This window comes from Panthera tigris, chromosome B4 (genome assembly GCF_018350195.1).
Source record: "Panthera tigris isolate Pti1 chromosome B4, P.tigris_Pti1_mat1.1, whole genome shotgun sequence".
Classification (NCBI taxonomy): domain Eukaryota; kingdom Metazoa; phylum Chordata; class Mammalia; order Carnivora; family Felidae; genus Panthera; species Panthera tigris.
In genome coordinates this window covers 93,676,931-93,689,865 of record NC_056666.1, presented here as the reverse complement: position 1 = coordinate 93,689,865, position 12,935 = coordinate 93,676,931, and the positions used below count along the sequence as shown (strand labels likewise).

The 12,935-nt window shown below is 37.2% G+C and overlaps 1 protein-coding gene across 1 annotated transcript in view; it reads right to left on the bottom strand.

Moving 5' to 3' along the window:
• MYRFL (myelin regulatory factor like) overlaps positions 1 to 12,512 on the bottom strand; it is a 95,029-nt gene extending 82,517 nt beyond the window's left edge. The window contains exons 1-2 of the mRNA XM_007082264.3: positions 12,485 to 12,512; positions 11,253 to 11,343 (exon numbers count right to left, since the gene is read on the bottom strand). Of these exons, the coding sequence (XP_007082326.2) occupies positions 11,253 to 11,343; positions 12,485 to 12,512 (119 nt within the window). The remainder of the gene's footprint in view (positions 1 to 11,252; positions 11,344 to 12,484) is intronic.
• Positions 12,513 to 12,935: the final 423 nt, after the last annotated feature.

The window sequence follows — 12,935 nt, the reverse complement described above, 5'->3', positions numbered from 1 at the left end:
CCTTTATTTCATTGCATTCCATGCTTGATGCATTTTATAGTATTGAGAAAAATTTTACAGTCCTTTTAAGAGAATCTGAAGGAAGAATTAATGACAACTACCTCTGAAACTGAGCAAATTGTTAAAACAAAGGCAATAGTTAACTTTAAGAAAAATACTTTTGTTTGGGACTGTTAATGAGCTGTTAATCTCCTCTTTACACCCAGTCATGCATATTAGACTGTTCTGGCCTTTGTGTTCTGAATTTGCCTATTATGCTAAAGTGATTTCCATGAAGTGGACTTGGAAAGTAACAGAATCATGGATCACTCCTTCAGTGGCCATCTTTGTCTCCACCTTCTGTAGGAGATAGTTGTAATAATCAACAGATTCTTAGCTACTAATAAAAAATGAATAATTTGCCTTCTAAATCTCCTCTTCTCAGATATATAATTTGTTTCTGTGTTTGGGAGGATATATGGATAAATATGGTCTCCTGGGGGTTGAATGCTATGCAAACTGAAGGAGGGAGTGCAAAATAGACTCTTCTTTCCAGCTGGTGAGATTATATGTATATCCATGACAACTGCATACTGTGCCCAAAGCAGCCAATATTTCTCTCAGCTTGTAACCAGGCTTGACCAAGTTTTTATTGAGTGGCTACTATGTGCTCATGACTATACCAGGCACTGCGTGGGAAATACAGTATTGAGACATGGGCTTCATGTGAATGCCCAGCTGGGATTACTCACAATCCAATCCCCAGTTTTCTTTGATGACTCCCCTAGTGCCTTCACACACCAACTGCGCCTTCTCTTAAACTCTATTGCACAGTGATCTCAACTCAGCACAGTGCTTGGTACAGAGTTGGTACTTAATAAATATGAATGACTGCTTTTTTATACAACATATGACCATAAATATGTTATATATATATATAACATAACATGTTTTATATATATATATATATATATAACATAACATGTTTTATATATATATATATATATATATAACATAACATGTTTTATATATATATATATATATATATAACATAACATGTTTTATATATATATATATAACATAACATGTTTTTTTTATATATATATATATATATATATATATATATATATATATATAAACCTAGGTTATATATGGTTATATATAACCTAGGTTAGGCTATATATATATATATATATATATATATATATATATATATATTCATATATTTAAAGATGGCTTTCCTGACCACCCAATCAAAAATAATGGCCTCCCTACCCCCTTTTCCTATTCCTTCACCTTCTAATGCTTATTTTTCTTCATCTTACTGAATGACTTTACACTAAATTCTGCCATTATTTGCCATTATTCTGACATATGCCATTGTCTTTCTTTTCTCACTACAGCAGAATGACAGCAGTGGAGCATCAAGAGTGAAGGCAGGGGAACAGCTCACCCCAGGAACAGGCAATAAGGAAATGCATTGTCTGTTGGGAACTTAAAAACACTACTTAAACCTACAAAAAGCCAGTGTGCTTTTTATCATCACCATGCACCACCAACTCAGAGAAAAATTCCTGGGTGTCCTGCCAGGGAAGACTGCTTCCCAACACACTGCCCTTGGTAAACCATTAGCAGCGATTTCATCTGTTTTGTTCACTGCTGTACCCCATCAACCAACCAGAGAAATAACTGCTATTGAAAATGCTTTCTCCAATGTTTTAAGTATGCGATTTACCCTCCCACATGGATATCTGCATTAAGAATATGTCTTAATACTGTGTGTATATATGTGTGAGTGAGTGAGTGTGTGTGTGTGTGTGTGTGTGTGTGTGTGTGTGTGTTCTGCATAGTGCCCCGGTAGTGAACGTGTCATAGGCACACAATAAGTATTTGATCGAGCTTGGTTAGAGCTTGTACCCACTACCTGGAAGTTGGGATGAGCAAGAGTCTTGGCAGAAATGTTGTCAGTAGATAAGGTAGCCCAAGAAAATAATTTCTTGACAAGGCAAAGGAAGTATGATGTCACCCCACCCCTCCAGCCCTTTATTGGCAAACTGCAAGGACCCTGAGCCTCTTACCGCCACTCCTCTGCTGCTTTAGAAATAAACTTTTATGGAGAACCTGTTCTGGTCCAAGCACTGAGCTCCCCCTTTGCATGTGTTATCTTATCGAAGCTCTGGACCATCACAGGAAAAGCTATGCCCCTATTCCACAGGCAAAGAAACTAAGACTTGATGCAGTTAAATAACTTGCCCAAGGTTATTCATCTGGCAAGTATTCAAGCTGGAGTCAAATGGTCTCCCACCAGAGTTAATGCTCTAACAAACACAGTGATTTAAATACAGACTATCCTGGGGTGCCTGGGTGGGTCAGTCGGTTAAGCATCTGACTTCGGCTCAGGTCATGATCTTGTGGTTCGTGAGATTGAGCCCCTGCATCAGGCTCTGTGCTGACAGCTCAGAACCTGGAGCCTGCTTCGGATTCTGTCACTCTCTCTCTGCCCCTGCCCTGCTTGCACTCTCTCTCTCTCTCTCTCTCTCAAAAATAAATGAACATTAAAAAAATTAAAATAAATTAAATAAATACAGACTCTCCTAATCAAATTAATTACTATAGGTGATTTCACTTCCCACAAATATCTTTAGAATGGAGACACTGCCAGTAATGTTTCAGCACAGGATTCTGTTTAGCCTTCTCCTACTGCATCAGTTTGAACCCAGAAGCCAAGCTGGTCACACGGCCTTTGACAAGCTCTTCTCACAGAACTACACGTTACCTCACCCCTTTCACAACACCACAGTAAAGAGCTTATCAGCCCCACTCCACTGGCTGCAGAACGAAAGCACGCAGCTGGTCATTGACTCCTAGCTCATTTTGCCGTCCAACCCCAATGAGCCAAGTCCTAAGTAAAACCCAGAATAAGCTCCATCATTAGAATGAAATATTGATTACAGTTGATTCCTCACAGACTTAATGTGCCTTTAAGGTCCCCCTCTTGTGAAGTCACCCATTCAAACCTGTGAATAGGTGTTACCTCAGTGCCCTCAGCTAGTTCTCTCTTACTCCACAATCAGGACCCCAAGGCCAGCCTATAGCCTGATATGATATGACCCCCACAGAGCACACTTACTCAAACCATGCTAAATCATTTGGATTGGAACATAGGAGGGGATGGGGAAGGAGGCATGTTTATGTGACCTAAAGCAGGGCTTCTCAAATTATAATGTGCATGTGAATCCCATGGGGATCTCATGAAAAATGCAGATTTTGATTCAGCTTTTCCAGGGTAAGGTCTGAGATGCTACATTTCTGGCTCACAGGTGAAACGGGTGCTGCTGCTCCCTGACCCACACTTAGAGAAAAGAAAAGAAGCAGGTGAACCTCTGGGCATTTTGAAAGAAATAAAGCCTGTTTTCAGATTCACTAGTCCCTTTTCTGGAGTCTTCCTTTCACACACACACACACATACACACACACACACACACACACACACACACACACTTCTTGTCCTTTTTTCCTGCATCCTCCAGGGTTTATGCTATCTCTTAAACCTCTACCCACCCTCCCTTCAAGCAGCTCTCCACACCTAGACATTTCCCAGTACGTCCACCACAGCTTACCTGTGTACCTAGTAGGTAACTGGCTGGCTAACCTAGGGAAACCAGAGGACTTCAGCCTGCTCCTCCTGGGCAGACAGCTGCCCTGGACTCTGCCACACAAGGAAACAAAGGGTTAAGGGCAATATTTAGAAATTTCCATGTGCTGACAGGACTGTCCCAGCTCAACATACCAATTAGATTTACACAGAAAGATGAGAAAGTCCTGAGCAGCATATCCCAGTGCTCATGTATGAGTGCATGCCTCCCAAAAGGGGTTCATGGCCAAATAAATTTGAGAAACACTGCATACCATTTCCCTTCTTCAGTTGCACATTAGCATATCAAAAGCTCTGAAAAGTCCTGCAGCGAAGTTCATTTAATATTTTTTAAGCTAGTGAATCATAAGTTCATTTGCTCATCATGGAACTTTTATTTTTTTATTTAAAAAAAATTTAATGTCTATTTATTTTGACAGAGAGGGTGAGACAGAGCATGAGCGGGGGGAAGGGCAGAGAAAGAGGGAGATACAGAATCTGAAGCAGGCTCCAGGCTCCGAGCTGTCAGCACAGAGCCTGATGCAGGGCTTGAACTCACAAACCACAAGATCATGACCTGAGCTGAAGTTGGACATTTAACCGACTGAGCCACCCAAGTGCCCATGAACTTTTATTTTTTCCCACAACATCTCATGGGACCAGTTTTCCATACAGCATTTAGGGGTACCTGTTTTAGAGGGCCAATAATTCCAATTCCATTTTTTAATATGACTGAGACATGAAAGTCTCCCTATGAGATTTAAACTGGCTCTCATCAATTTTGCAGCCCAGTAGTCTCAGATCGCTTAGGAAAAGAGTTGTCACTGACATTTTTTTAAAGCACAATTCATAGGCAATATAATAGAGAGGAAGTAACTCAGGATTGGTAGAAACTCAGGTTTCAATCCCAGCTCTGCTACTTATTAGCTGTGAGCCCAGGCAAGAAAACCTACATCTCAGGGCTGTTATGAAAAATGCAATAACCTGCAAAAAAAGAGCCGGGTATTTAGAAATACTCAACACTTGGAATATTTCAATAGGCTGCACTAATCATCATTGAATCACCTGAACAGCCCCATGGTCATGGACTGGAACTGTTTCCACTTGTTCTCTCTCTGACTTTTATTGCAGCCTCATTTAACTACATGCAGCTGAGCAGTTTTTATCAAGCAATGACAGGTTATCTGATCATAGGACTTTTCTTTAACGGGCATGAACTCTGACAATCTTTGCAAACTATGGCTCAGATCCATCCTGAGTCACATCTTTTGTCAGATAATTTTAGATGCACTGAATGTATTTCCCTGAGATTCACATCCTCCTAAATATCACCTAATTAATGTAAAAGCTGCATATAGAAGAAAGGGCATGTGTTGGAGAGCCAGGTACATTTTAATCCCAGCTTTGCCACTTATTGACCTGTGGACTTACTCTCGTTCCACCTCCATATTTATAAAATGTAGATATTATTGTTTCTATTTGGCAAATTTGTTCAGAGAATGAAATGTGTAAAATAAAAATCAAATGTGTAATTAAATAAATGAATATGTAAAACACAAAGAACATTGCCCATTGCTTGGTAAGCGCTCAACAATATTAATTCCCTCCTCTACCTCTTATACCCAACCACCCCTAAAGGTAGAGAATGAATCTGGTTAGGCAAACCAATAGTGATAGCCCATGAGGAGATAACTCTGGTTCTACAGGAAGGGCCATTATTATCATGGAGACTAAGATCATATAGCAGATTTCAGACCTCCCAGATAAGAAGACCATTCTTTGAATAAGACTTTTGTTCACTTCTCCCCACCAAACAGCCAAAATTCTTTCTGCTAGTTATAAAAGTGATCCAGATGATTAGAACCCTGGTAAAATTAGCTGTACTTTCTCTTAAGGAGCAGTTACATAGAAGAGAGACTAGACAATTTCTGGCAGATTGTTTCCAGGCCAGAGATGGAAAGGATGCATCCTGCCCAGTCTTCCTACAGGGACTCACATCAGTGGTTTGGATGGAGTGAGGGGGAATGTGAGGGCAGGCACAAGGGTAATTAGTGTCTAGGTTCAACCCACGCAGTGCCTACAACAGAAGAGCTGGCTCAGAGTGTGGGCTCACACATTTGGCAACCCACTAGCTGTGTGTGTGTGTGTGTGTGTGTGTGTGTGTGTGTGTGTGTGTGTTTAACTAGCTTGCAAAATGTTGAGCTGCCCTTTTTCCATGGTCATTTGGCAAGGATGTTCTTGTTGGCAAACAGCAGCAAGAGCCAGGTACCAGAGATATCCACAAATAGGTTTTCTCATTACTGAGATTCAGGTCTGGTTTCATTCTTTTCACAGGGGAGAAGAGGGAGGACATTTTCAGGTATGCCAAGATAGGGTTAATAACAAAATGCAAATAACAGAGGAGGGTCAGTGAACTTAAAGACAGTGAATCAATAGAAATTATCTAATTTGAACAACAGAAAGAAAAGAAATTGAAAAAATAAATCAACTGAGACTCAAGGAACCCATACAGTATCCAAGGTCTAACATTTGTATCACTGGAGTCCTAAAAACATGTAAGAAAGACATTATTACAGAAAAACAAATATGAAGAAATAATAGCTGAAAACTTCCCGGATGTCATGAAAATTTACAAAGTCAGCACATACAAATATGCTATAAATTTACAAATTCAGAAACAATATAATCCCAAACAATATAATCTCAAAGAAAACTATGCCCATACCCAGCCACAACATAATAAAACTGCTGAAAACCAAAGATAAAATATCTCACAGTCAGAGAAAAATGACATATGCAAAGGAAAAATGATTCAAATAACTGTCTATTTCTCATCAGAAACCATGGAGGTCAGAAGACAGTAGGTCAAAATTTTTTAAGTGTTGGGGAAAGAAGTATAAATTCTAAATCCACAATCATTCTTGAAGGCTTAATATTCCTCTCACACTAATAGATGAAAGCAGTAAAAAATCAGCAAGGATAGAGATAACCTGAACAACAATGTCAACCAACTTAACCTAATTAGCATTTATAGAAGATCTTACCCAACAATAGCAGAATACACATTCTTTTCAAGTGCACATGGAAAATTTACCAAGATAGACTCTATCTTGGGTCATGAAGCAAGTCTTAACAAATTTAAAAGAATCAGAATCATACAAATTATGTTCTCTGTCCATAAGAGAAATAAACTTGAAATCAGTAACAGAAAAACATAGAAAAAATCACACATATTTGGAAATTAAGAAGCACAGTTCTGGCAACCCATGAGTCAAAGAGGTGGCCTCAGGAAAATTAGGAAATATTTTAAGCCTGAAGAAAATTAAAATATGTCAAAAACTGAAGCAGGCAGCTAAAGCCATAGAAAGAGGGAAACGTACACATCAAATGCTTATATTAGAAAACAAAGAATGATCTCAAATCAGGAACTAAGTTTCCACCTTAAGAAACTAGAAAAAGAAGAGCAAACTGAACCTAAAGCAAGCCAAAGAAGGAAATAAAGAGTAAAAATCAGTGCTACTGAAAACTAGCACAATACAGAAAATCAATGAAACCAAAAGCTGCTAATAAAACTTTTAAGTGTCTAACCAGATTGATCAAGAAAAAAAAAAGATAAAAGAAGCATATTATCAATATGATGAACAGAAGAGGAAATATCACTACAGACTCAGAGTCCGTATGGGGCTAATAAGAAATACTTTGAACTGTGTCCATATTTGAAATGGACTTACTCCTTGGGGGCAACAGAGAAGGAAGACAAACTACCAAAATCACTAAGCAGAAAGAGATAACATGAATAGTCTTATATCTATTGGATAAATTTAATCTGTAGTTAAGATCTTCCAACAAAGCAAACTACAGGCAAAGATGGTTTCACTGGTGAAGTCTACCAAATATTTAAAGAGGAAATAAATCCAATTCCACACAATCTTACCCAGAGAATTTAAAAGGGTGGAACCCTTCCCAAATAATTTTAAGAAGCTATTTTACCCTGACACCAAAGCCAGAGAAACACCATCTATGAAAACTTCAGATCAATATCCTCATGAATGTAGGTGCAAAATCCTCAACATAATACTAGTAAATTGAACCTAGCAATACGTGTAAAGACAATACCTCACAACAAACTGAGGTTTATCCCAGGAATATAAGATTTGTTCAAAATTTAAAAGTTAAGGAGAGGAAGCAAGAGCAGAAGAGAATCTCCCTCAGTTAAAAAAAAAAAAAAAAAAAAAGCACTGGGGCACCTGGGTGGCTCAGTCAGTTAAGCAACTGACTCTTAGTTTTGGCTCAGGTCATGATCTCATGGTTTGTGGGTTTGAGCCTTGCATCAGGATCTGTGCTGACAGCACAGAGTTTGCTTGGGATTCTCTCTCTCCCTCTCTCTCTGCCCTTTCCCTGTTTATGCTCTCTCTCTCAAAATAAATAAAAAGACATTTTAAAGGGGGAAAAAACATTGTATCATACTCAATAATTTTAAAAAACTGAATAATGGCCCTCTTAGATTAGGGACAGGGCAAGTACATCTGCTGTCTCTACTTCTCTATTCAACATTATACCCAAAGTCCTACGCAGTGCAATAAAGCAAAAAAAAAAAAGAAAAGAAAAGAAAAGAAGTATCTAAAGGCATAGAGTTTGGGATATACAAGTGTCCTAATTTGCATATGACATCATTGTAAACACAGAAAATCCCCAAAAATCTATGAAAAAAAAAAAGATCTTAGAACTAATAAATGACTTCATTAAGCTGCAGGACCTAACCAATATATAAATATCAATACTATTTTTATATGTTGGTAATGAATAATTGGAACCTAAAACTGAGGAAAAAAACTATTATTTATAATGCCTCAAAGAGAAACATGAAATATTTAGACATAAATCTAAGAAAATATGTGCAGGATTTACATGCTGAAATGTATAAAACATTGATGAAAGAAATCAAAGAAGGCCTAAATAAATGGAGATATATACCATGTTGATGGATCGGAAGATTCAATTTTGTTAAGATACCAACTTTCCACATGTGGATCTCTGAACTTAATACAATTCTAATCAAAATCCCAGCAGGACTGTACAGATACTAACAAGATAATTCTAATATTTATATGAGAAATCAAAGGAACTAGAATAGCCAGAATTTTGAAAAAGACAGATTTGGAGCGCTTACACTATATGATTTCAAGACTTATAATAAAAGCACAATAACCAAGATAGAAATCAGAGTTTTGTTTTGTTTCTCATCTTCTCCCTTTTCCTCATCTGTTTCTATTCTGTCTCTTAGGGCTGAAAATAGGGGGGTATTTTTATGTGCAGAAAATATATCCCTTAAAAATAGAAATTCCCTGGGGTGCCTGGGTGGCTCAGCTGGGTTAAATGCCCAAATTGAGCTCAGGTCATGATCTTGCAGAATGTGGGTTCAAGCTCCATGTCAGGTTCTGTGTCGTCAGTTCAGAGCCTGGAGTCTGCTTTGGATTCTATGTCTCCCTCTCTCCCTCTCTGCCCCTCCCCTTCTCTCTCTCTCTCTCTCTCTCTCTCTCTCTCTCTTTCAAAAATACACATTAAAAGAGGATATTTGCAAATGAGAAGACATTTATTAAAAAAACAGAAGTTCTCTATTAGTCATATCCGATATTCCCACTGCCTCATTTTATGTCTGATTTATCTTCACTGTGTGACAGAGTTGTTTTTTTTTTCTCATCTTCTCCCTCTCCCTCATCTGTTTCTATTCTATTTCTCAGGGCTGAAAAGGGGGGAGATTTCTAGCCAGAAAATATATCTCTTAAAGATAGTGTAGTATTGGCAAAATGATAGGCACATAGATCAATGGAACTGAATATTTGTCTAGATATAGATCTACATAAATATGGCCAATTGATTTTTTGCTAGATAAAAAATACTACTGATTTTTTACTAAAACTAATTCAATGGAGAATGGTTATTAAACAAATAAATCTGGAATAATTGGACATCCATACACAAGGAAATTAATCTCAACTTATATCTCAAACTTTACACAGAAATTAACTCCAAATGGATCATAGGCTTAAAAGTAAAATGTAAAACTCTAAAACTTTTAGAAGGAAACAGAAGAAAATTTGGGGGAACTTAGAGTAGGGAGTATCTATATTGCATAGATATAAAGCTTAAACTGTATAGGAAAAAATGGATAAATTGGACATTATAAAAATTTTAGGGGTGCCTGGGTGGCTCAGTCCAGTTGAGCATCCGACTTCGGCTCAGGTCATGATCTCACAGTTCGTGAGTTTGAGCCCCGTGTTGGGGTCTGTGCTGACAGCTCAGAGCCTGGAGCCTGCTTCAGATTCTGTGTCTCCCTCTCTCTCTGCCCCTCCCCCGCTCATGCTCTGTCTCTCTCTGTCTCTCAAAAATGAATAAATGTTAAAAAAAAATTTTTTTTTAATTTTTAAACTTTTGTTCTGGGAAAGACACTGTTAAAAGAATGAAAAGTTACAGACTGGGAGAAAGTATTCACAAATCACAAATCCAATGAAGTTCTTATACACAGAATATTTAAACAATTCTCTAAACTCAAAGGTAAGAAAACTTCAATGGGCATAAAATTTGAACAGACACTTTACCAAAGAAAACATACAAATAGCAAACAAGCACATTAAATGATACTCAACATCATCCATCATTAGGAAAATGCAAGTTAAAACACAGTGAGATACCACTATAGAATGGCTTTTTATTACAGAACAGCTATAAGAAAAAAATTTTAAACTGATAATACCAAGAACTGGCAATAAAGAGAAGCAATTAGATGTCTCATATGCTGCAGGTGGTAATGGCAAATGGTATGGCCACGCTAGAAAATTTGGCAATTTCTATAAAGTTAGGCTTACACTTAAAATACGACCCAGGAGTCTTGGGATGGGTGATAAGTTTCCCTTATGAAGCATCAGGGAAATGTTTCAGGTGAGGGAGCTATTGTTTGTGCTGATCATGATAGCAGTTCTACAACTCTATGAATTTGTCAAAACTCACAAAACTATATACAGGATAAAAATTTAATATTACTATATGTAAATTAAAAATAAAAGAAAGCTGAAGTAGCTATGCTATTATCGGAATATAAGAGCAGAAATCAATGAAATACAAAACAGAAAAATGATTAAGAATATAAATTTAACCAAAGCTGGATCTTCAAAGAGTTTGAAAAACTGATGAACTTCTTGCCAGATGGATCAAGAATAAAAAGACACAAATTGGTAATATCAAGAACAGCAAAAGGATCATCACTACAGATTCTATAGACATTCAAAGTAAAATAAGGGAATATGGTGAATAACTTTATGCCAGTGAATTTGACAACTTAGAGGAAATCAGTAAATTCACTGAAACACAAAAACTGCCTAAGCTGACAACTACCAATAGATAACCTGAATATCCCAGTATCTAGTAAAGATATTGAATTAGAAAGGGAGGACCTTCCTATAAAGAAAACTCCAGGCCCAGCTGACCTCACTCAGTGAAAACTGCCAAAGATTTATAGAAGAAACATCAACTCCATCCATGCCTTTCTGGAAAACAGAAGAGGAGAGAACACTTCCTAGCTCACTTAACCATCTCATAACTTTTAAAACATCAAATGGAGAGCAGTACTTTCATTACTTACAAGGCCCCCAGATCGAAATCATTGCCCAAGAATTCCTCCAGCAGACTTGTGTCCAGCGTCGGGTTCCCCAGACTGTCACTGGTCCCGTGAGCTGCGAAGGCAAATTGAAAATCTTGAGATTCATGAAGATTTCAGAATGGCTAACAGCTAAAGATATTGACATGGCTACACCCAAGAATTTTAAAGCAACTAAATGGCATAATACATTTACTGAGAGTGTGATCTTTCTTCCATTCAAATATTTCCTTAGAAATCTTTTTAGATTTACTCTCCTTCCCTGCCTGTCTAAGGCTGGTGTAGGTACCCTTTTTATGTGCCTCCATTAACACCCTGTGCTTTGCCTTATACACTATTATAATTGCTTGTCTTTGTGGCTGTTTCTCCATCTAAAGTCTTTAGGAGCAGGGGTGTTGTCCTTCTTAAAGTAGCCACATGAATCTATGATATAAAAAAGGCAGCAATAAACATTTATGGGATGGATGTATGCATATATGGATGGATGATGGATGGATGAATGGATGGATGGATGAAATGAAGGAAGGAAGGAAGGAAGGAAGGAAGGAAGGAAGGAAGGGAGGGAGGGAGGAAGGTGGGATGGTTGGGCAGATTATTTCCAGTTAAGCTCAACAAGAAGTTCAGTATCTTGCTTCACATTTTTGTTAGACTTCACAAAATGTAACACAATATTTCTATCCTTTTCCTTGATTTAAAAAAATGAAAATAAACTTACTGGCTTCTTTCTGATAATAATAAAGATGTTAGAATTAAAAAAGAATATAAAACATAGGAATATATAATAAAGAAACAAAACAATATTTGTAGAAATATTTGTAGAACAATTTGTAGAAACAATATTTGTAGAAAATATGACTCTATACCTAGTAAATTCAGGAGAAAAAAGTGACAACAATTCAAAATAACTGGAAAACTCAATAAAGTAGTTGATTAAAAGTAAAAAAATAATTACCTCCTTACACACAAAAAATAACCAATCAACTATTCTGATAAATATAGTGCAGAAGATTCCATTCAAAATGACAAAAAGTATAAAATACCTAAACATATATTTGGGGACAATATTAAAAAAAAACTCTATGAGGGGTCATAGGAAGAGATTTGAACAAATGGAAAGACATTGATCTTAGACTAAAGGATTCAGTATCATAAAACTTTTACTAGACATTATTGATAACATCTGCCAAACCCATATATTCATTTTCTAAGAACTTTACCCTTGTGAAAATAGTCTCTAGCAGCCATATTTGTAACACAACCTCTACAGGCACCTGAATCAGGAAGAACAAATCCATTGGCTAGCCAGCGACCAATTCAATTATTTCTCCTAAGAATTTGAACTAGATTTTATTATTTTTAAAAAAATGTTTACTTATTGGACTCTTAAAAACTGAGAACAAACTGAGGGTTTGGGGGGGGTGGGAGGGAGGGGAGGGTGGGTGATGGGTACTGAGGAGGGCACCTTTTGGGATGAGCACTGGGTGTTGTATGGAAACCAATTTGACAATAAATTTCCTATATTGAAAAAACTAAAAATAAAAAATAAATGTTTACTTATTAACTTTGAGAGAGACAGAGTATGAATGAGGAATGGACAGAGAAAGACAGAGAGAGAGAGATAATCCCAAGCAGGCTTTGTGCCATCAATGCAGAGCCCAACACAGGACT